General features: G+C 57.3%; 1 protein-coding gene across 3 annotated transcripts; it reads left to right on the plus strand.

Annotated features, from left to right (window-relative positions):
• Positions 1–12,178: 12,178 nt before the first annotated feature.
• Positions 12,179–22,781, plus strand: NANOS3 (nanos C2HC-type zinc finger 3). 3 transcript variants are annotated; one of them, XM_057708021.1, is made up of 3 exons: positions 12,179–12,371; positions 17,758–20,471; positions 22,472–22,781. In XM_057708021.1, exons 2-3 carry the CDS (start codon positions 20,021–20,023, stop codon positions 22,537–22,539), a joined length of 519 nt encoding a protein of 172 aa, XP_057564004.1. In that variant the 5' UTR covers positions 12,179–12,371; positions 17,758–20,020; the 3' UTR covers positions 22,540–22,781. The 3 variants fall into 3 exon arrangements, with proteins under 3 accessions (XP_057564004.1, XP_057564005.1, XP_057564003.1); XM_057708022.1 differs by having other exon boundaries at positions 17,958–20,471; XM_057708020.1 differs by lacking the exon at positions 12,179–12,371 and having other exon boundaries at positions 17,124–20,471.
• The last annotated feature ends 1,586 nt before the right edge of the window (positions 22,782–24,367 follow it).

The following is a 24,367-nucleotide window of genomic DNA, read 5'->3' on the forward strand; positions in this document are numbered from 1 at the left end:
ATGTGGCTTGGACCACCGCAACTCAGCATCCCTCAGCCCAAGTTTGGAGGGTCCTCCCAGTACCCTAAGCCCTCCATCTGGATTCTCGACATTTGCTCCCCCCCCACACACACACACCCTGGTCCTGAGCTGGCCAATTTATCCAGGGACAGCAGCCAGCAGGGATCGGAGCTCTCCAAACTGGCCAACTGATCCTTTGTAATGACAGGGAGGGGTGAGAGGACAGGGCCAGGGTGAGACCAGGCCAAGCGGTCAAGTGGCACAGGGCATACACACACGCCCATTTGTTCATTCTTCAAACATTCATTGAGTGCCTGCTGCTGTGCCAGGTGCTGTTCTGGGCACTGGGAACACAGCAGAGAGCAAGCCAGAAAAAAAACCCTGCCCTCATGGAGTCTACATCTATGGGGGAGATACACACACACACACACACACACACACACACACACACACGATAAATAGACAGGTATAAAGATATATAGTGTGTTGAGTGGTACATGTTAGGGGGAGAATAGAAAGGGGAAAGAAGATGAGGAGTGAGGGGGTGGGGGCCAGGTCAGGAAAAGCTACCCTGAGGAGGAGGTGACATTTGAACAAAGATTTATAGGAGGTGAGGGAGAAGCCATTCAGACATCTGGAGCAAGAGAGTTTCAGGTGGAGAGGGAACAGCCAGTGCAAAGGCCCTGAGGCAGGATGTTCCTGGAGTATTTGAGAAAGAGCAAGGAGACCAGTGTGAAGGAGGGGGGAAGGCAGCAGAGTAGAAAAACTGAGTTTCAAATCCTTGCTCCCCAACTTCTAGCTGGATGTCTTTGGTCAAGTGATCATACCTCTCTGAGCCTCAGTTTCTTTCTCTGTGAAATGGGCCTGAAAATGTGCCTTTTGCAGTTGTTACAAGATTCTGAGATGAGCTGCGCCACGTCCGGGTCCAGGGCCTGAGGCAGGGTAAAAGCTGGATAAGCGTGTGCACGTAGGTACGCCAGGTTTACGCAGTCATGCATACCTGGGATGGGGAAGCTGGGTCAAGGGACCCTGACAGACTCAGTCACCCTGTAGGTCACCCCCACTCATATGCAGGGCTGCCTGCCGGGCCCCATGGCAACGCTGCACACAGAGACATCAAACAGGCCCTGCCGAGGAAGTCCCGCGTCACTGTGGTTAGGGTGGCTCCTCCCAGCCCAGCCCCCGGCTAGCACTGTGCTCCTCCTTGCCAGTCAGGGCCCCTGCCTCCCGTCACCCTGGTGACAGGCTGTGTTATGGACTGAGCTGGGATCCCACCACCTGCCCCCTCACTAGGACACCAGCCACTCTCCACATCCGGGGAAGGACATTATGTGGTGGCCCCAGTTCACTGCTGCTAACCCTTTCATTCAACTGCTCCAAACTGGTGTTGGGAGCACCAGAAAAGCCCTTGCCTACCCACCTACAGTTCAGAGGCACAGAGAGACCCCAGGGATCTATGGGGACCACCAGCCAGGTGCCTGAAATCCCCAGGGAAGGGTCCATCAGGGTGCTGCTCCTGGGCACGGGAGGGGTGAGTCAGATAGGAATAGCCCCCCAGGACTGGCCCAGCCCCCACCCGAGGACTGACTCACCACCCACCCAGCACCGGATGACATCAGGGCCTGGCCGGCCACCCTAACTTGGCACGGGGCCAGAATGGGGGCGCCCAAGAGGTGTCACATCTGGCTGCCCTCTCCCCTCTGACTGGGGCTCGGCAGGCACAGGGTTAAGGAGGGGCCCTCCTGGGGGTCTCCCCCCTAATCCCATCCCCCCTTTCCCGGGGATTTCGGGCCCCAGCCCCTCTGACGTCACCGGGGGTTGCTATGGCAACTGGCCGACGTTCCCAAATAAAATTACCGCGGGCGGGTTAAGTTTCCTAGGAGGCAGCCGACGGGTAAACAATGGCGGTGGCAGGCGGGGCCGGCGAGCGGCTGTCTCCCCCTCCCACTCCTCACTCTGCTGGGACCAGGGGGTCCACAGGGCGAGGAGCAGGTTCCCCTCCCCGCCCGGGTCCCGAGAGCCCAAGAGCACCGGAGACGCTGGCGCACTGATGGGGAACAGCGAAGCCACCCACCCCCCCCCCGAGATGAGCGGGGGGGGGGGGGAACGGGAGTGAGGGGCGGACCTCAGAAGGGAGGCCGGGGGGACCTCAGAGGGGAGGCCGGGGCGGCCGGGAACAAAGGGGGGACCTGAGGCCTGGGATCCGCCCTCTGCACACCCTGCCTCCCCCCGCCCCTAGTCGGCCGCCAGTCCAGCTGTGGCTGCTCCCAGCTGCCTGGCTCCCCACATCTGGCGGGCTGCGCGCTCACTTCCTGTCGCCCCGGCTGCCTGGAGGGAGGTAAAAATAACCCTCCCCCTCCCCCTGCTGGCGGGCGCAGAAGGCGGATCCTCCTGGCTTGGAGGAGGCCGAGGCCGAGCCGCAGCGGGGGGGGGGGGGGGGGGGGGGGAGGAGCCCCCCTGAGGCCGACTCCCGTCCCTCCCACTGCCTCGGTGTCCTGGGAGGAGGGGCGCAAAGGAGGTGGCACAGATCCCGGCTGCAAGAGGGGGCTGAGGAGTCTCTTGCATTAAGAAGGCCCTTACCTGGGCCACCAGAAACCTGGGAAACCCTGGCGTCTAAGTCTCATCCCCCACCCCGTGGAGAAGGGAGGATGCCAGCTCTAATCGGCTGGTGAACTGTAATCAACATGCCTAGGTTCCAGTCGGGGCTCACCCACTTGCTAACTGTATAGACATGTTAACACCCCTCCCCCACCCCCCGGCGGCCAAATAAAAACCTCTGGGCCTCAGTTTACCTATCTGTAGAATGGGGATGATAGTAGTACACACTTCAAAGTCCATTTGCTCCATCGATTGTTCTATTATCATTTCCCCATCACCAGGGTGCCCTGAGACCCTCAAGTACTCTTGCCAGATAAAATACAGGACACCCAGCTGAATCTGATTTTCTGATAAACAATGAATCATTTAGTATCAGTATGTCCCATGCAATAGTTGGGACACACTTTTACCAAAAAAAGAAAAAAAGATTTTTTTTTTACTTGCTCTATATCTGAAAATCAAATTTAACTGGGTCTCCTGTATTTTTATTTGCTAAATCTGGCAACTGTATTTCTGAGCCACCATCATCCCTGGCCTGAAAACACTCCAACAGTCTGGTCTCCCTGGTCTCCTCGGTTCCAGCCTTACTCTTTCCATCCATTCTCCAGAGAGAGCCAATTAAATCCAACCACATTTCCCTTCTACCATCCACTGAGAAAAGTTCCTCCATGATCCTCCTTGTCACCTACAAGACCTGCTTGTCAGGTCCCCACCTTCTCTTCAACCTGCCTTTCACACCCACCTGCCAACTCAAGAGCATCCTTCAGGTCCTAGGCCATCACCTCCTCCAGGAAACCTTTCTCACCTCCCACCACGACTTTACATTCTCCAGGGACTCTGTACACTTCTATCTGCCCACTCAACCATTTGAGTGATGTATTCAATCATTTAAGTAAAAGGAAGATTTCTTTAAAGACTCGAACGTAGCCAGGGGTAGGGGTGGGGTATGCACCTGCCCACCCTGCCCTAGTGCAGATACCTACTCTTTCCCCACCCCACAGGGTCTGAGGCCCTGAGAAAATCCTCATGCAACCCCCTTAGGGGTCTTGTGGGCAGCTGGGTGGTGGCTAAGATGGGTTCTGGGGAACCTAGAGTGAAGTGATGCTGGCTCTTGGGGAACTCTCTCGCTGCCTTCAAATAGCCTGGCCGCCTGGGAGGGGGCCTGGCACAGTCTTTGGAGGATACAGCTTTGTGTCAACAGCCCCCGGGGAGCCCACCCGGCCCCTACCACACCCTTACATGTCCCATTCGGGCTCCAACGTGGACCCGTTACTCATATCCATGCTCGAAACTCCCACAGATATGACCATCCCCAAGAGGGGGCATGCACCCCATTGAGAGGAGCATAGGAGCCCAAGTCACCCTGGCCTGGTTTCAAGCTTGGTGCTCTTCTGGCAAAGGATTTTGCCTCTTTGTGACTCGATTTCCCCATGTGGCAATAATACCAAAGGGCTATTGTGAACATTAGTTAATACCCATAGCTACACACGTGTGTAGAACAGAGCTTGGAACAAAGAACATGCTCATTAAGTGTTAGCTCCTTTGAAGATGAGGGGCTGGTGAAAAGCCAAAAGCTCCCACCACAGCCCTCCTGATCCTCAACCCCAGGTCGGGGCCCCAAATCCCTCTAGGACAACGGCTTCGACTTCTTGACCGCAGCTCTAGCCCAGCTCCTCAGGGCACGTCTCACCCCACAGCAAGTCCCCAGTGCCACCCTCTGACCCTGGCACTGGCCTCCTGAGAACCAGAGGCAGGTCTGGATTGGGGACCTCCGTTCTCACCGTCCCCCTCCACCCCCACGCCGACCCCCACTCCCCTGAACCACTGCTGTGTCTTTCGCTCTAGTCTCCATGCTAACAAGGACTGCAGGCCTGATCTGAGTCCCTAATCTGAGTAAAGCCACCGGGTCCCGGAGCCTCTCTCAGCTGGTACCCGACTGGAGGCTCGAACCTGGGACCTCGAGAGCAGACCCGGCGGGGAACCGGCGGCGGTTGCCAGGCAACGCGCTGTTTGTTGGCGCGGGGGGCGGGGCCGGGGCGCGAGGTGACTCACAGCGGCGTGATGCTGGCGGGCGCGGCGCCCGGCAGCCTGGCAGGCGGCCCGGCCCCGGATGGCCCCGGCGGCTGGAGGGGCCCGGCGGCGGGGGGTCCGCAGCCCCCAAGTGGGCGCCCAAGGCCGGTTGGGAAGCGGCAGAACAAGCCCGGGCTTCCGATATCGGTTCGAATCCCGGCCCAGCCTCTCACTCTCGAGTATGACTTAGGCACTCATTGCCTCAGTTTCTCATCGGTAAAATGGACGCGACGTTACAGGCTGCAGTAACCCATTATTGGTGCATAAGGCAGCTGGGATCATTACCTATTTACACTCTCGGGCATCACTTTGATATGCCCCAACTCTGGGTTTGATCTCCTTCTTGTGTCTTTGGGCAAACTTCATAATCTCACCAAGCCTCGGTTTCCCCATCTGTAAAAGGAGGTAGCAAGAACACCCTACCTCTCCGGTGGTTTGGGGATGCCACGAGTCAATCGTGAGACAATAGCTGGCACATCTTAGTACCAGGGGTCTGTCCCCCCGCCCCCGTCCGCCCCACCCCACCAAGAGCAAGAGGGACTGTGGGAAGTTTTCTCCGTGGTCCGAGCCGTGTAGGGTGAGGAGAGCAGGGCAGGGCAGGCGTCCCGGGAAATGAGTGAGGATCATAGGCCCAGGATAGGGTGGCATGAACCTGGCTGCGGGGGGCGGGGGGGGGCATCTCAAAGCTAGAGCTGGCAGCACCTGCTGCAAGGGGGCAGGAGGGGGCCCTGGACGTGAGTCACTGCCCAGCAATGAGGAGTGAGTCACGCAGGGCGTGTTCCCCCGGCAGCCCCCCCAGCATCCCAGCCGCTCCCACAAAGGCCCTTTGAGAAGAGTTCCCCACCCCCCTCCCTCAGACCCTAGGCCCTCTGGGGGAGATGGGCTGTGGGGCCAAAGCCCTGGGTGGGCTGCCCCCAGGACCCTGGCCTGGGCCCTGGAGGCGCCAGCCTGCTTCCCCAATGTCTGTGAAAAGTCACCTTGGGCAGCGGAGCGTCCCCAGAGAGGGGGCTTCCAGGCCTCCTGAGTCACTAGGGGGACAGAGGAGGGTCACACGCATACAGCGGGCAAATTGAGTCAGGCTGTCTGGTTGGGCGGGTAGGCCGTGGCCCTTGGAATCAGGCTTTGGAGGCATTCTTCCCACCCTGGAGAGCTTGCAACTCGAGGAAGCCGATGACTTCTGGTAGGAAACATGGGTGCTGGGAAGACATCTGTCCACATCTCCCTGGCTTTACTACCTCTCCGCCCAGGCCTCCCCTCCTTGGACCTTCCCTGGGGCCTTCTCTCCACCTTAGCTGTCCCTCTTAAGCTTAGTATGGGAAGAACGCAGGGCCTGGTCTAGATGGAGGCCAGGCACTCGCATTGGGAGGCAAAATTTAAGGGAGCACCAAAACACTCAGTAATCAAGTTTAAGTATTAAACAGCTTTATTGAGATAAAATTCACTTACCATACAATTGACCTATTTAAAGTAAATAATTCAATGTTTTTAGTATATTCACAGAGTTGTGTAACCATCGCCACAATTGATTTTATATTTATTTATTTAAGCTATGTTGGGCTTTTTTTTTTCTCTAGTTGGGGTGAGCGGGGGCTACTCTTTGCTGTGGTGCCCGGGCTTCTCAGTCCAATGGCTTCTCTTGTTGCAGAGCACGGGCTGTAGGCATGCGGGCTTCAGTAGTTGTGGCATGTGGGCTCAGTAGTTGTGGCACACGGGCTTAATTGCTCCACGGCATGTGGGATTTTCCCGGACCAGGGATCAAACCCATGTCCCCTGCGTTGGCAAGCAGATTCTTAACCACTGCGCCACCAGGGAAGTCCCCACAATCGATTTTAGGACATTTTCATTACCCCCAAAAGAAACCCAGTACCCTATAGGTGGTCACTCCCTAAATCCCCCCCACTTCCCCCAGCCCCTGGCACCCCTAAACTACTTTCTGTCTCTATATATGAATGGACTCATACAATGTGACTTGTGACTGGCTTCATTCACCTTTCAAGATGCACTCGTGTTGTGGCATGTATCACGACTTCATTCCTTTTGATTGCCAAATCATATGTGGTGTGGATACACCACATTTTTGTAAATCCATTCATCAGTTAATGGACATTTGGGGGTTTTTTCACTTTGGGGCTACCATGAATAATCCTGCTATGAACATTTGTGTACAAGTTTTTGTGTGGGAAATCAACTAATGAAGACAAGATCCAATACTGTGGGGATTAGAGAGATGTGAGTGGGGTGAGTCATACAAGGGCAAAACCAGGTTCTGTCTAGATCTGTGCTTTACCAGTGGTGTTGCCACTTGTCACTTGGCGACTGGGCACCTGAAATGTGGCTATTTGAAACTGAGATATGTTGGAAATAGAGTTTTTTTTAAAGAATGTGAAATATCTGATTGAGAGGGTTTTTTTTTTTATCTTGATCACATGTTGAAATGATGCTCTTTGGGGTATATCAGGTTAAATTGAATGTATTATCAACATCCATTTCACCTGTTTCTTTTTACTTTTTTGCAATGGGGCTACTGAAAATTTTTTTAATTACACATGTGGCAGCTTGCGTTTGTGGCTTACAGTGTACAGTACTTGTGTTGGAGAATGCCGTGCTGGGCTCACTGCCTCTGTTTCCTTCCCTTCCTTCCTTCTTAGTGGGGCTGCCTGATCACACCACTGACACCAAGTTGCTGAGTCAGCCCAATTTCCCCAGTCATCGCTGTCCTCGACCTCTATATAGAAGCTGTCACCTTTTGGGAGTTCCCTGGCTGTCCAGTTGGTTAGGACTCTGTGCTTCCACTGCAGGGGGCATGGGTTTGATCCCTGGTTGGGGAACTAAGATCCGGCATGCCGCGCCACATGGCCAAAAAATAAAAAAAGAACAGGTCACCTTTGCCTACTTCCTTCTTGGCCACAGGACACTACATTCTCCTGGTGGCCCTCTTCCTCCTCCTCAGTCTTTGTGAAATGCCTCTCAAATGCTCTCCTCCCTGGACATAACTTTGGTCACCATGTACTGATGACCCCCTCTCCAAATAGCTCCTCCCGGGTGGCCCGCAGGTGCCTCTGACTCAGCCTGCCCCACACTTGGTCCACCTCTGAGACCTGTCCACCCCACTTCCTGAAGCTGCCCATTTCCACCTGTCCCCCAGGCTTCTGTCCTAATCCAGGCCAGTGGACAGCCACACTGGTCCTCTGCTTCCACCCTTGTCCTCATGTTGTGTGCATGGCCTGGTGCATGTGACTTCATACTTTTGCTTATAACCTCCCACTGTGTCTGCTATATCATGATTCAGGCAGTGGTTACACAACTGAATGCATTTGTCAAAACTCATGGAACTGTATAGAGGCTGAATGTTACTCTATGTAATTGATACCTCAATAAATCTAACTAAAAATAAAAACCCTCCAAATCTTCATGTCCAACTTATATCCAAACTCCTCACTGGTCATCAAGGCCCTGCCTGATCTCACCTCCTCCAGAAGCCTTCCCAGATTGCACCTCATCCTTCAGGCTGGCCCCATGCCTCTTTTATACTCTCTTGTGCTTCTGGCTTTCAGCACTGAAAACTCTTCATTGCAATCAGCGACCTACGTGACTGTCTGCCCCACCCGACAGTGGCAGGCAGGTGCCACGTCTTTTTTGTTCCCCAACATGCCAGGGACGTGGTAATTATCAATATGTCCACACAACAGTCTGCGACTCTGCTCTCAGAGCTCCAACAGTGATCAAGACAAAGCTTCCTGCCCTGAGAGAGCTGACATGTGACTACAGGAGTCAGACAAGAAACGAGAATATGCAGTAAAACATATAGTGTGTTCAAAGGTGATAGGGTGATGAAAAAATAAAGCAAGGAGGTATGATTTTAAATGGGGGAGGTCAGGGAATGTCTCACTGAGGAGATGATATTTAAGCAGAGACCTGAAGGAGGTGAGGGAGGAAAACATGTAGGTATCTGGGAGAAGAGAGTCCGTGGCAGAGGGAACAGGTTGCGCAAAGGTCCTGAGGCTAGACAATACCTGGTATATTTGAGGAACAGTGAGGAGCCCCATGTGGCTGGAGCAGAGGGAACGAGGGATGGACAGAGTAGAGGAAGTGAGGCAGGGAGGGGACAGGATAGAGGGTGTAGGGCTGCAGGGAGGACTTGGGCTTTTGGTATGTATGAAATGGGAGCCATGGAGGGTTCTGAGCAGAAGAGGGACTAAAGGTGTTCACAGGTGCCCTTGGGCTGCAGTGGAACAGACTGTGTGAGGCTGGAACAGTGAGAGCAAGGCGGCAACTGCATAGGTCCAGGGGAGAGATGATGGGGGCTGGACCTGGCTGGGGGCTCCTGGAGAGGGTAGGATTCTAGGTGCCTTTAGAATGGACAGTAACTGAATTTGTTAATGGATTGCATTTGTTAAGGAATGTTTTGGCCCGAGGAGCTGGAAGAATGGAGCTGCCATTTCCGGAGATGGGGATGATGGCTGGAGGAGCTGGTTTGTGGTTGAACTAGCTCGGGGCCTCATATGGACCTGGAGCACTCCCTTCCCAGACTCCAGTGGTGTGCGGAGGAGGGCACGCTCACAGCCTGGGTCTTGCCTGGGCAAACACGGGTACCGCCCTAGACCCCCACGGCCTGACCTACCCACCCATGGCCACAGCCTTAGGGGTCCTTGGAAACTGGGGCTCAGCAGTTGTCGGAGCTGAGAAGGGCCTTCTGGTTTACACACCCACCAGGCCTACATTTGGGTCCCTGAGGAGACCACCCCCAAGGGGACAGGAGGTGACATGGGGTGGGAAATCTCTCAGGGAGAGGTTCAGGAAGGGCCGCTGCTGAGTCACAGCCGCGGGTCCCCTATGAGTCAGCACTGGCAGGGGCCCCAGGAACTGGGGGCTGGGTTGGGGTGGGGAGGGCAGTTCCCACGCCAGAAGGAACCAGGCGGCTCGGGCACTAGGGCTTCCCCCACTGCCCCTCCCATCCTGTGCCGGGCTCTGGGGGCGATATTCAGAGGACGTTGGGGGTAGGGGTGGGACTAACCACTGGGCCAGGATCCAGGAATCCTCTCTCCTGGTCTGACCCAGTTCAGGAATGCAGTGGCTGCCCGCCCAGCCTGCGTTGCAGCAAGAAGGAGTTACAGCTAGACCTTAAGAGGGACCCCGTGCAAGTGAGGCACTGGTTGGGATGTCAGTTCCAGGGGGCTTTCTTTAAGAAGAGCTCCTTTCTTCTGGGGATCCTGCATGTTGGCAGTGGAGATTTCAGCCTGGCAGGAGCTGGCGATGGGTAGGGCTGGGAGGAAGAGGGAACTGAGAGCCAGCCTACGGGCCACCGCAGGAGGGCTCTGGAGTCTGCTGCCCCCTGCTGGTGGCCTAGGGAAGCTCAGCAGGCCGGAGAGCTGGCTGAAGAAGTTTCTTCAAGCCCATCCTGAAAGCAGATGCAGAAAGGCCTTGCACAGAATCCCAGCTCTGCAACCTTGCAGACTGTGCCTCCCTGCGCAAGGGACAGCCTTCCCTGGGCCTCAGATGCCCATCTGTAAAAATTACAATATTCACTTCATTGGCATATGGGATCTTAGTTCCCCAACCAGGGATTGAGTCCTTGGCCCCTGCAGTGGAAGAGCAGAGTCTTAACCACTGGACCACCTGGGAAGTCCCTATGAGATGATTGGGACTGAATGAATAAATGTTGTATATTCCAAAGCAGTCCCCTCCTGCTTTTCCATTAGAAGGGGGAGGGTACATAAGGGACGTCAACAAAGCTGTTCCCCACCCACGGAGGCCCAATTACTATTCACTCTCATCTTCCTTGAGTGGCCCTCTCCTCCGTGGAGTTATCCCGCATTTGCTGGGAAGTCAAGTATAGAGTGAGGCTGAACCCCAATAGCCTCTAGAAGGTCCTGGGGACATCTACTCTCCTGAGCCAGCTGGAGCTTGGCTTTCCGGGCTGAGACCTGAAGGAAGAGGGGAGGGTGTGGGAAAGGGAGACTTGTCAAGGAGAAACTGAGGCAGGACTGTGGTGAGGGGGCTGAAGGGAAGGGCGTGGCCAGGTGGAGCAGGGTCCTGGCCCCACAAGGGTTAAGGCCTGGGCTTCAGGGGTTGGGGGGGGGCTCAAAGGTTTCCTTTATCCCCTCTCGGACTGGAGTGGCGGAGAAATAAACAAAAAGAATGAGAAATCTGTCAGCTCAGTCCCAGCCAATGGAAGGTCAGCTGGCACAAGTCTGCCCTGAGGTAACCTCTTTCTGCCAGTCAAGGTGGCCAAGGCAGGCAGGGATCTTGTATAATGTTGGGGAATATCTGGGGGGATCAGTGTGCAGATTTCTGGAAGAATCCTCAGCCAGTGTACTATTCCTTCTGTGTGTGCCAGTGTACCTGGTGTGTGTGTGTGTCTGTGTGTGTGAGAATATAGGGGCTCCGTGTAAGCATCTCCAGGAGATCAGGAGAGCCCCACCCCATGTACAACTTTTGAGTCCACCTCCTGTATGTGACCTGTATACCTGGCCTGTGTGTGTGCCTACACCAGTTGGTCCCAGATACATATGTCCCCACGTGTCCCTGTATTTTGTGTGTCCTTATGGACCCTTGTGACCCTGGGGCCCTGTCCAGGGGGTTTGTGGGTGTACATGTTGGTTCTACGAATTCCAGAGTGCTTCTGCTCATTGTACATGAGTATTGTGCATATATTTATGTGTGTGAACTTGTGTATCTGTGTGTGCTCCTGAGACTGTATACCTGACAGGTCTCTATGGGTTTCTATCCATGTATTGCATCTGTGTATATATCCATGTGTGTTGAGGTGCTGTAGGTCAGCGTGTTCCCGTGGCTGTGCAACTGATGAGTGGGGAGGTGTGTTGGATTTATGTTTACACCTGTATGTCTGTGTACCTTGTGTATGCCCCTGGGCCTGTCTGTGTGTGGGTGTGTGCTCTGGGGCCACTCCTGTGCGTCTGTGTACTTGTGTGCCAATATTTTCTGTGTGTGCCCTGGGATCCTCTATGTACTATATTTCAGTACTGAGGGCATTCCTCCTGTCCCTTAGGATGTGGTGTGTCTGTTTCTTGCATGTGTCTGTGTGGCCCTGGGTGTCTCCATATGTGTAGCTGGGTTTAATGGACATCCTTGTGTGGCGGGGGCTCCTGCATTTGCTACCATTCCCTCCAGTGGATGTGCGTCTGGAAGCCCCTTGCACACTCTTCCCTGTGTTTGTGGTCCGCGTGCCTTTGTGCGCGTGTGCTCCCTGTGTGCCTTTGAGGTCTGCGTGCATCTGGGTTCCTGCGTGTGCCCGCTCGCGCCCCCGTGTCCCCGCTCGCGCCCCCGTGTCCCCGTGTCCCCTGCGCGGAGCCCGGGAGCTGCGTCCTGGAGCCCCATGGGCATCCCCGCTAGTGTCCCGGTGCGCCTGGCGGGAGGCCTCGGGGCGCACACTGCCGCGGTTGGACCCACCGCCCCGCACGGCGCGGGGAGGAGGGAGGGGGCGGCGGCGGCGGCGGCGGCGGCGGGGAGCGCGGGCACGTCGTCACCGAGACAGACAGGCGGGCGGGCGGGAGGCGGTGGCCGCGGGTTCGAGCCGGCGCCGGAGCCCAGCGGCCCCCTCCCCCTGCCCGCGGCCTGGGGAGCCCCCGCCCAGCCCCAGAGCCGCCAAAATGCAATTTCCCGTGCAGGCGCCTCGGCTCGGGGGGCTTTTCCGGGCGGGTTTTGGACGGAAGAGGGGAAAGGCGGCGGCGGCCCAAAACGAGGTGAGCGCGGGCGCTGGGCGGGCCGGGGGCGCGAGCGGGGCGGGGGCCGCCCGCGGGGAGGGGGCGCGGCGGGGCGGGGCGGCGGCGGGACCCGGCCGCAGCCCCCTCGCGCACCTGCTCGCGGACGGGGGGCGGGCGCCCCGGCCTCTGCAGCCCGGCCCTCCATTGTTGCGGCGGCCGGGGAAGGGGGTGGGGAGGCCCCGGCGGCATCTCTGTGTCTCGCCTTCCCGGAGAAGGGACCCCAGGAGAACCAGATCCCCCCAAAGGGGACAGACACACAAGTCCCAAGCGAGCGGGGGCCGCCAGAGGGCGGGCGGGCCGAGATGCCCCCGCGGGGCGGGGACGCATGATGAGGGTCGTAGGGGCAGCAGTGCCCAGGCCGCCTGACACCTGACCGCGGGAGGCCCTGGGACAGGGCGGCGGCGAGCTTTGTTCTTGGGGGCGCAGAGCGGGTGGGGGCCTCGGATATCCGGGACCGGGAGAGGCTCCCGGCCGGCGCGCGCGTTCGGGAAGGCGCTCCCGGCCAAGTTCACGGGCGCGCAGGCCTGTGCGGGCCCTGCAGAGACCGATCCCGGCGGGGGCCCCGCTCGGGCCTGGCTGCGGCCGCGGGCCCGGGGGCTGCAGCGGCGCCGCCTGCCTGTGCCCCGGCGTTCTCCGCGTGCTCCCCGCCGGATTGTCATTACCGGCGGCGGCTGCAGGTTATTTACCGGGGGCCAAGGTTTGCTAACAGGAACACGCCCTCCAAAAGTGGCCATAAAAAGGAAAAATGGCCCGGCATCCCACTGCTGAGGAGCCCTTTTAAAGCGACAGGGCGCCTTTCACAGGGACCTAGCCCTGGAGGGCATGCGGTGGCGGGGGAGGGAGGAGGGGACGGAAAAGACCCCTCATTGACTGATGGTACCTGAGACGTACCCCCCCCACACACACACTACATTTCATTTCCCCGCATCTCCCTCCGCACGCGATTCTCCACCTCTCTGGACGGCTCACAGACGCATTTACAGAGTAACAATTAGATATTCCCCAATCGCTGATGAAGACCCCCAAATCTACACACACCCTGTCCTCAGACATACATCATCTCCATTATTACTCACTTCACCTGCAAGAATGCTGATGCACACATGCACACACACAGTCATGCATCATAACACTGCCACGTGGGCACACACATCACCCACAACACCTCGGACATCCAGGACTGACACCCGTGAAAACAGTGCCACACAGAGAAAGGAAGCTGTCACCGAACGTGGTAGACACATTCTTGCATGTAACGCTGACACACACATAGTTTTCTATTGCACACACAGATACTTCTAGGCTCACTGTCCCACGGGCACCCACGGGCTGTCATCAGAGTAATTGTGACAACCACAGATAGGTAAACGCTCCAACACAGGTACACGTAGACACCATTATTCACAAGAACTTGGACATGCACACATAGATAGCCCCGTGCCCACCCAGGCAAGGACACACCCACAGTCACCCAGGCAACCTGACACACATACACACAGATGGTACAAGGCCTGCACAGATGCTTGACATCCCGACATTAGGTTATAGTAATCTCGACCTGCATAAATACAGTTAAACTGACCCTCCTAGACACCCATTATAACGCTGTCATCCACAAACAGATATAACACTCCAATAGTACCTACACCCATAGTCACCCACCCTGACCCTCGATTGTACCCTTGGACACCTACCATATCACTGATCCACAGACAGATACAATAACGCATGCGCAGTGAAAATGACATACAGGAAAAGGACATAGGAACACGCAGAAATCCACAGTCACCTGGATGCCCACAGATCCAGCACTTGTTTATTGAGCATCTGTTATGTACCAGGCACTGTTCTAGCCTGGGGCTATAAGAGATGAAGATGCCTACCCTCCTGGAGCTGAATTTTTAGTGAGAAGGGTCAGGGGCCACTATAATCAGATGACACAGACCACAGTCACCCAAAGTGACACTGACAGACACCAGACACCCACGTACAGTGGCTCACACGTCGACATGCAATTACCCACAATTAGCCTGACACATACCCACAGTCACGCTGACAGCCACACACAAACAGAAGCCCACGGGAGTGTCAAGACACACATGCACGCAACTGGCATAGAGACAGCCTCCTGCTATAGCGCACACCCAACCTGGACTTACAGACCCCCATAGACATCCTGAAATAGCCCACCAGAGTAGCTCGGATCCCCAAGCCCGTCACAGCCCCCCAGTAACAGGCCCATAGGCAGCTGCTGCCTTCATTTTTGCAGATGAAGCCCACCCTGATCCAGACCCAGGATCGCCCTGCACTGCAAGCCTCAGTAGAAGTGTCTGAATTTCTCATCCACCTGCCCCAGGTCCCTCCACAGCCCCTAACCCCTACCCTAGGGAGCCTTCTCATCTCCCCCAGCCTCGGCCTCACATCTGGTGTTCTTAAGAAGGAAACTCGGGCTCCTGGCCGACAGGCTGCCCCCAGGTCTGGGCAGGACAGACAAGCCCCTTGTCTGAGGACATGGAGTCGAAAGCCTGAGCAGCTGGCAGTGGAGAGGAAGCTGGGCAGATGGCCTGGGGAAGGTGGGGTGGGAACCTGAGAGGTCATGCAGGTATCATGGAAATGAGGGAGCCTCTGCCCACCAGTCTAGATAGCCCAGGCCATCAACAGGACCCCACATGGGGACCCCTACATACACTGCCACTGCACATTCCATAATGGGCTCTTTGTCTGCCAGGCACTGAACACCTCCTCCCCATGTGTCCCTCCCACCCCTACTCCTGTGCACACACACAAGGGCACAGACACAGAGACATATGCACACTGAGATACACACAGGGACACACAAGCCACTAGACACCCCTTGGAAGCCCTGCATCTCTGACCTCAAGCTGCTCCCCCCTCCCCCACCACCCCACCACCTTGTTCTTCAACTTGACAGCAGAGCTGCCTCCATCCATTGCCTGCCCATCTGGCTCCACTGGGACCTCTCACCTCCGACCCTGACCCCCAGACCCCGTGCCAGCTGCCCTGCCTTCTCAGAGCTCAGGATGGGGGTGGGGGTGAGGATAGGCTCTGGGTCAGGATGGCTTCTGAAAGGCTGCCGCCCACCCCAGTCATTACCAGCTCCCTACTCAGACCCTCCCAGATGGGGTGTAGGGTCCCAGGGATAAAGATGAGGAAGAAGTAGGCCCTGAAGGGCACCCCTGCTTTGCACCAGGGCCTGGGGTTGGGGGTGGGAGGAGATAGCTTCCTGCCTCCTACCCTGCTGGGCTTCAAAGTCAGACTGGAGGCCCAGTCAGCCCCCGAGAAGGCCCCATGACACTTGGCGGGAGAAATAGTCAGCCCCCTGCGTAAGGCCCCAGGTGCAGACAGTGAGATGCAGACAGACCACAGGCTGCCTTTCACCAAAGGGCAGCCCCAGAGAGGACAGGCGGACAGACAGAGAGGGGAGAGATCAGGTGTAAAGGGCCAGACACACACAGGCGACCCCAGACAGCCAGAGACAGGCTCACACATCAGGGCTAGAGACCCAAATACTGGCCCGTGAAGGGCACAGTCAGACCCAGACAGGAGGACCCAGACAGACACCGAGGGCGGGAAGCCGACACCGACCATGAGACCATGAGAGACAAAGGGAGACAGACCCCAGGTTGTGTTCAGACAGCCCCTCCCCCACAGGATGGGTTTGGGCGCTGAGCGCCTCTTCCCACCCCTCCCCTTGGCCCGAAGCCCCGCCTTCTTGCCCCAGCCCCGCCTTCCTGACCGTCCTTCCGCTGACTTGGGGACACCCCTTATTGGGACCTATCTCCTAGGTAGGTCAAGGTCAGAGCCCTCAGTGAAGCAAAAGGAGAGGCGGCATAGGGGAAACAGTGTCTCGGGGAGTCCCCCACAGTGTGGCCAGAGTGTCTCGTGCCTGATGAGACACTAGCCTTGTGGTCGTTAAGAACAAAGCTTTTTAGCAACCGCCGAGAGAGTTCTGTTCCAAACTCTCAGAGCCTCACCTTCCTTATCGATAAGATGGGTATCCTAAGAATAGGGTGATGTATATAAGGCACTATTATTATTATTATCCCTCCTGTCCCAGTATTCTTCTTGTTAGGACCACCATCCTCAAAGCAGGAGACCCCCACACGGCCCCTTAGAAGGGCCTGGATTACCCTGTGCCTGAATGGGGCCCTGCAGGCCGGGTGGATGGGCCGCAGGAGATGGCGCCCCATTTGGAGCTCCAGACAGGCGTGGGAACGTGACTGGACCCCGGCCCAGGGTGGGCAAGAGGACGGGCTCTGGGGAAGGGGCTGCATGAGGTGGGGGAATTTCAAGGGGTGCCTGTCTTGCGGGGGGCGGGCCCCGAGGCGGTCTAGGTTGGAGGAAGGTCTTGCCAGGGCGGACCTTAGCGGGGTTGAACTCGAAGGGAACGGCCTCGGGGACTCCTTAGGGACGCGGTCCCTGGGGGTCTATGTGGGCGGAATTTAGAGGTCGTGGGGGGCGGGGTTCTGCAGCCTTGGGCGCTCCTGCAGCTAGCAGTAGGTGGGAGGCCTGCGGGGGTGGGCCCTGAGGGAGGGGCCTGGGGCGGGTCTTAGGGGAGCGGGGCTCTTTGAGGACAGGCTTAGGGGGCGGGTTTTATAAAGCTTGAGTTTGGGGGCGGGCTACCTGGGAGTCTCTCTGGGCGGGCTTTTAGAGGGAGGGTTCTAGGGATGGGCAGTTTGTGGGTGGGCCTTGAGGGGGCGGGTCTCGGGGGAGGGGCCTGTCAGTGACTTCCGAGGGGCGGGTCGCTGGAGGCTGGCTTTAGGAGGGAATTTCAGAGGTGGGGCTTCGAGGGCGGCGCTGCCTCAGGCAGCCACTGCGGAGGGTGGTTTAGGGGTTCACTCAAGTTCAGCACACCTGGGGGCCCTGATGCGCCTTACGGTTACGCCCAGGGGTTCATCCTGTGGGGCTCGATAGTGCCCTCACTGAAATGGGAGGGGCTGGACATTTGAAGTAGAAGGCCCCTCCCAGGCCGTCCTTGGGGGTCCCCAGACCCAGGTGGGGAGCGGCCTCCCCTGAGACTGCGCGTGGAGACACCCGAGGGGGCGGGCACCCAACTCTGCGCGGCCCCTGGAGGGAGGGGCTGGGGGCCCGGATTGCGGGTGGAGAAATAGGGAGGGGGCAGCATCTTGCTGCAGTCGGAGCCAAAGCAGGGATTTGACCGCAGCCCATTTTGAGGCCGAGGGTGAGCTAAGTCGCACCCCCGCATTAACGGGGCAACCCTCGCGTGGTTGTTGCGCTTGGGCGCTGACCTCCACAAGGACCTGAGTGCAAATGCCCGAGACCCTGCAGGCAGGCGGGTGGCCGGTATCCTCTGTGGTCCTTTTTCTGTGCTCCTGTCCAATAGGCAGGTGGACCCGCGGCCAGGGCCTGGCAGCGGCCCCACCGCAGGCCCGAATTTGCAAAAGTGGAGACTCTGACAACCCCCCTGGAGGTTGTGATTCATAAACAATCATGCCCGGAACACGATGAAGCTCACAGAAGGTATTACATTGTATTAAAATGACTTGTTTATCTCTTTGTTGCATCGATGACCCCCGGGGCCAGAACAACTTGGCAGCCAGACAACTTGGGGCCACTAGGAATCCCTCCTCTGCCTCTCACTAGTGGTGCTCTATGGGCTTCTGTCTCCCAAACTGACAAATGGAAATAACATGCACTTCCGAGGGCCGTTCTGAGGATGCTTTGAGTAAATGTGTGAAAAGTTGAGCCCAGCACCCAGAACTGATGCATTTACATAGCAAAGGCGACATAAATATCTACTGTTATTATTATTTGTATTTATTTCCTGCTTTTTCGTGGTCCTGGTGCTGAGAGTTGGCACCTAATAACTGATTGCTGACTTAATGATTCTATAAGTTCCCCATTCCCTCCCCTCTCCTCCCTCACCCTATCCGGTTCCCTGACCCCGCACCCAGCCTCCACTCCCCAAGAAGTTGCCAAGGGTTTGGGGGAACATTCAACCTGTCGGTGAGTTTGGGCAGCTCAGGCAAACCATCGACCGTTGAGTGGACCCCGAGGCCTGGAACTGCCATCCACACATCACGACCCCCACTTTCCAGATCGAGGGGGTCCTGGGGATCCCCTCCCTTAGGCCACAGCGAAGGTCACAATCAACATTCATTGTTGTCGGTGGGTTGTGAGGACGGAGGCCAGACCCACCGAGGGATGAATGTCACTGTGGCTGGGCCGGACACAGCCTAAGGGGAATGGGATGGAGGACAAAACCCCCCCTGGACTCTCCCCCCGCCCCCGCCCCAAATTGCTCAGCCAGTACCTGACCTTGAGCCTAGCCTCTCACCCCTTGGAGAGGGCTGGTATCTGGAATCCTTAAGGACACAGGCTGGATTTGGGGAATAAGTCCTGGAGGGTTGGGGGCACGAATCACAGGTTCGGGGCTGGACAGCTGAAAAACCTTTGTGAAGGGGATTAGTGAGCCCTGATTCCAGAAGCCTCAATAAAGTTTTCTTGAATGAATGAATCAATCAATGAATGAATGAGGTGGGTAAGCAGCATAGCACTTCTCTGCATTCAAGTCCTGGGCCCAGTTTTCTCACCCTCCTTGCCTGGTACCCGCAGACCCCTGCTTTACCTTCCGTTGCCCACCTAGCACCTTGACAGCAGTCGATCCCTCCACTTGCCAGTCTGTGCTCCACCTGGGTGACTCCTGGGCACACCTCATCCTCATGAGACTGAGCTGAGGTCTCATCTGAGGGGAGATCAAGGAGCTGACGAGTGCTAGGGGTCCCGCCCCCCATTAGCCCAACCTGCGCCTGTGCTCGCCCCCCACCCATAATGTTTTGCCTTACCCTCTTTCCACCCCAGGACCTGGACACACTGACTCCCCAACACCTAAAATAACTGCGTGGGGGAGGCAGGCTTTGTATTATTTTTGTGAATAACCCCAGGGGCAGGTGGCTTCATACTTCAGTTTGTTCATCTGTTAAAGGGGGGTTCCACTGATAAGGGGTGGAAAGCTCCCTGAGGGTGACCAGAGCTGGGGGCTTTGGTCCTTGTCCCTTCACCCCACAAGCCAGGCCTATCCTCCTTCCAAAGACAGCTGGAACATCAGTAGCTCCCCACCCCCCTTCCCAAAGAGCCCAGGGGTACCCTGCCCCTCCCCCAGCCCAGGAGAAGGAAGAAAGAAGTTACTAAGTTACTGGTTGCATCAATGCAAGTCTTTGGGGCGGGGCTTCCAACCCCCCCACCCCCATCACCCTGTGGGGCAGGAGTGGCAGGCAAGCTCTAAGGAGGGTTAGGCAGGGGTAGCTCTCCCAATGCCCTGTGGGTGAGGTGTGTGGCTCCAGATTACTGATGCCCCCTGCAGCCTGTGTCTTGTCACCCCCCCTCACCCCCCAGCCCACCCAGAGACCATGTATCCCCTTGGCAGGTGCATTTTTGGGGGAGCGGCAGCAAGCCCCCCCTGTGACAATAAGAAACCTCCTGCAGCCTGCTCCTCCCTCCTCACACCCCCTTGGAGGTATAAGGAGGGAACTGACAGACCAGACTCCTCGGCTCCAGAGAGGGGAAGGGAGGGGTAGAAGGACAAACTTTGGAACGGCTGGGTTTCTTCTCTCTCTGCCCCTCCACCTGGCACATGTTGCCCAGCCATGGGGACCTTCAATCTATGGACAGATTATCTGGGTTTGGCACGCCTGGTAGGGGCTCCGCGTGGGGAAGAGGAGCCTGAGACCAGGCTGGACCTCCAGCCAGAACCAGTGCCAGGACCGGAAGGTCAGAAGCCCAGCCCGGAATCCTCACCAGCTCCAGAACGCCTGTGCTCTTTCTGCAAACACAACGGCGAGTCCCGGGCCATCTACCAGTCCCATGTGCTCAAGGACGAAGCGGGCCGGGTGCTGTGCCCCATCCTTCGAGACTACGTGTGTCCCCAGTGTGGTGCCACTCGTGAGCGCGCCCACACCCGCCGCTTCTGCCCGCTCACCGGCCAGGGCTACACCTCCGTCTACAGCTATACCACCCGCAACTCTGCTGGCAAGAAGCTGGCCCGCCCGGAGAAGGCCAGGACGCTGGACTTGGGACGCCGAGGAGGAGGAGGAGGAGGTACCTACACAGGTGGCTGGGGGGACTTGTGGAGGGGGTCTGCCCTGGGCTGAGCCCCTAGGGGCCTCTGTGAAGTGGGTTAACCCCTGGGGTCACCCACGTCAGAGGGTTGGGGGATGATAATTCACGTAGAAAGCTTAGAACAGTATTCTAGAACTGTTGCCCTAAGTGGGTAAGCTGGGGATGGGGTTCCCTGTGTGGCCTTGGGCAAGGCACTCTCCTTCTCTGGGCCCATAAGGGAAATGCTGTCCTTTTCCAAACACGGGATGATCTAGCGGGGAGATCATGGGGACTAGGGGTGGGATCTGGGGACACGTACAGCAGGGGCTCCAATCCTGCTTGGCATTTAGGAGCTGTGTGACCAGATCCAGGGAAATGGCTCAGTTTCAGAGAAACAACCTCACTTGTTCACTCACTTGCCAGATATTTTGTGAGGCTTGTCCAGTGCCAGGCGCTGGGCTGGGCTTGGCCGGCAGTGGTAGATGGGAGAGTGACAGTTAAAACACAGGCATGGGGGAGTCTAGAGGAAGCACCTGATCCAGATGAAGGGGTGCAGGAGGGCTTCCTGGAGAAGGTGACTTCTGGAAGCCTAATTCAGTTTGGTGGAGCGCTGAAAGAGAGCCCAGGCATTGGGGCTGGTTCAGGAACTTAGAGAAGTTTGGTGTGTCTGGGATGGAGTATGTGTGCATGCATGGTGGAGGGGAAGGTGTCAGAGATTTCAGGAAAGGGCCTGTAGGTCCTTGCTGGTCACCTTAAAGAGTCTGGACTTGGCTACTAGGGAGCCAAGGAAGGGACAAGACAAGGTCTGCGTGTTAAGCGTGTGTTAGACTGTGAGTGTGTTAGACAGTGGCTAACAGGCTGGACCTTGGGGGCAGATTTGAGGGTGTTGGAAGAGGCTGGTCTTCCAGGCAGAGGTGTTCAAAGACAGCGAAGAGGGAGAGTCCCAGCGTCTGGGGAAACGTCAGTTTTGAGGGAAGTACCATGAGTTTGCTGTGTGTGGATCAGTTCCAGAGGGTGGCTGGGACTGAAGTTTTGAAGAGAGCTGTGGCTGGAGCCTCCCTGAGGTCTAAAGGGCTCTCCCCACATAGGGCCCCCCAATCCCCCAGTCTTGCTTTGGGAACCCAGGGACCAAATGCAGATTCCAGTTCTGCAGGTCTGGGTGAGGCCTGAGCACCAGCATTTCTAACCAGCTCCCCCGGATGCTGCCATGCGGCAAGGCCATCAGCCGGCTCGTTTTGAGTAGCTCTGGCTTAAGTGGCAGTAGTTATTATTACAGATGCGAAAGACCTCAGCTCCTGCAGAGTTTTAAAAGAGAAATACGTTTTAGCAACTTTGTCTTTGGGGAAGGCGGCCAACAGAGGAGACGGGTCTGACCCCCTGCCCACTTGGTTGCCCGGTGCAGGTATACTACCTCTTCTATGGGACTGTGAGCCCCTGGGGAAGTCACCGGGCGGGAGGACCCCCCCCCCATCCCGGCAGCTGTGCAGTGAACATGTTAGAGGGGTGAGAGACTGCCTCCAGGAGAGATAGTATTCCCTGACGGGGTCCAACTGGGAGAGGTAGGAAGCTGAAGGGACGCAGAGATGATGGTCTCAGAATCCTTCTTTTCCCCCTTAACTCCGAGGGAAAAGAAAAAGTTGCCTCCGCGGGCATGGGGGTTGGGGTGGGGGAGCCCTCACCACGGTATTGGCACAGGCAAGTCCTCCTAAGTAACTTTCTGGGTGTAACAAATCTGGGGTTGCCGGAGCAGAGCGGCCGCGAGGGGGCAGCACGGCAGGACCGAATTAGAGTTTCTGCGCTTTGTGTCTGGCTCGGGTCCCACCAGGGGCTGCCCTGGGCCGGGAATTGTCACGGGGCGCTGTTCCAGAAGTAGGCTGCAGGTGGCGCCAGATCCCCGGCAGCCTTGCAGGTTGAGTCGGTACTTCCGGAGCATTGAATCGTCCCTATTAGTAAATGTTTTTTTTCCAACCCCCCCCCCCCCCCCCGATTTTAAAATCCAGGTTCCAAAGGTGCCGGGAAGTCTTCTGGAACTCCTCCCTCTTCCTGCTGTCCCTCCTCTTCTGCCTAAGGAGACTGGCGCGGGCAGGACGGGGATGCTGCCTTCACCTGGGGATGGGGACCCAGGCTCAGTGGAGGCTGGATTTCAGGGAAGATTCACCCTCGGAGGATCCGCCCCCAGGCCCTGCCCCCAGCCTGCGGGCCTGGCAAAGGAGCCGCGTCTTGGAGCACAGCCCAAAGCGCGCCCCGCCCCCCTCAAGGAAGGAGGTGGCTCTCAGGCACCCCAGCCCTTCTTCCCCAGCGCTGGGCACCCCGTCAGTACTCAATAAACGTTTGTGACTAGATCAGCGTCATGCGAGGCCTGGTCTTGGGACAAGGTAGCGTGAACTGCGCCAGTGGGGCTGGGGAGCTTCCTCTCCTGGCTGCATCCTCAGCCCCCACGTGAAACTCTGACCTCCACTTGCCCCAACTGCTATTTGGATTTCCGTTTACCCTGGGGCACTGGGGTAAGCTGCTTTGTGCTGAGAAATGGGAGTGGGCACTGTGGGGTTCTGAGGGGTCGCCTGGCACTTCTGAGTGGGGCACTTGCTGCTGGGTTTGTACCATGAGGCTGCTTCTGTGATGTTTGGTGTTTGCAGACTCTTCCAGCCACCCCTTGCACAGGGACTTGTCAGATGGGTGGAATCCCCCACACTGAAGGTGGGGGCCTGATTTGAAGGTAGCATGGAGAGACAATTAGAGGGGCCCCCCCCATCACTGTTCTCACCTAGGAGGCCCTCAGTGAATGTTTAGGTCACCATCAATGGCCAAGCAACTGGGGGCCATGGAGTCAGATGCTGGGCCCCTCAGAGCAAGGGAAGGACTTCTGGGCGGGGGTGGGGGGCTACAAGGAATGGGAACTTGTTCTGGGCAGGGGTTTGGGCCAGGCAAGGCTTTCTGTAGGGGGCACCATGGAGGTGACCTGGCTGTGCTTGGGCAGGAATGGGAGAGGGATGGAGACCCATCCCCACCCAGGGAGTGTGATCTGGTTCTCCTGGGGGGCTGTGCTGTGGGGCTCCCCACCCCATCTGCCTCCTTCACCCTCAGATCCTGTTCCCCCAGCCTCCAGGTGGCAACAGGTGATAAGTGCCAGTCCACTTTCCTCCCTCCCTCATGGTCTCCCCCCTCAGCCCACAAGGTCTCCCAGGGTTGAGTGGGGGCAGGATTTGGACTTCCCAGGATTTGCCCTTGGCTTTTCCACTTGAACTGGGACCTGAGGCCACCCAGGAGGAGAGCTAGGGTGAGCCGGGGATGGGAGACGGCCCTTGAAGACAGCCTGGCGCCCAGGCTTGGAGAGGAGAGGGAAGGAGGAGAAAGAAGACACAGAGGAGGCCTCCTTAGCAGCCCCAAGAGTTTCAAATTGAGTCAGGGGACACAATACCTCAGCCACCCCCAGCTGCCTGCAAATGCTAATTGTATAAGCCAGAACCACCGAGGCTTGAGATCCAGGGAACTGGGCGATTGGGCATGTCCTGGCGGGTTCAAGGAAGAAGCTGCACATCCAGCAGGGAGAAGGGTTGGGGGACCCTGACCCACCTTGCTCCCTCCTGAATGGGGTGTCCCAGGGTATAAGAGGGCGGTGGGAGGAGGGCCCTGCCTTGGCCATAAGAGTTGGGGTGCAGGAGTCACAGGCAGAGCAACAAATTATAGCCTTGGGTCTGGTCCACCTCGTGGTGACCTATTTAACAGAAGCACATCTTCTGCAAAATGGGTTTGACGGCAGCACCTGGGACTGCTTACAACAGTGTGACGTCATTGGGGCTGTGGTGAGGCTTGGTGGGATGGGGTGTGCAAAGCCTGCCCTCAGCACCCTGCAGGCATTCGCTGTGTTTGCATCAGGAACAATCCTCCAGGGTTGC

Source organism: Hippopotamus amphibius, chromosome 15, assembly GCF_030028045.1.
Source record: "Hippopotamus amphibius kiboko isolate mHipAmp2 chromosome 15, mHipAmp2.hap2, whole genome shotgun sequence".
NCBI lineage: Eukaryota > Metazoa > Chordata > Mammalia > Artiodactyla > Hippopotamidae > Hippopotamus > Hippopotamus amphibius.

Bases quoted from the DNA above. Each gene is read 5' to 3' on its own strand.
- NANOS3 (XM_057708021.1), top strand. From the start codon at position 20,021: ATGGGGACCTTCAATCTATGGACAGATTATCTGGGTTTGGCACGCCTG. The intron at 20,472-22,471 runs GTACCTACACAG...TTTAAAATCCAG, and splicing joins CCGAGGAGGAGGAGGAGGAG to GTTCCAAAGGTGCCGGGAAG.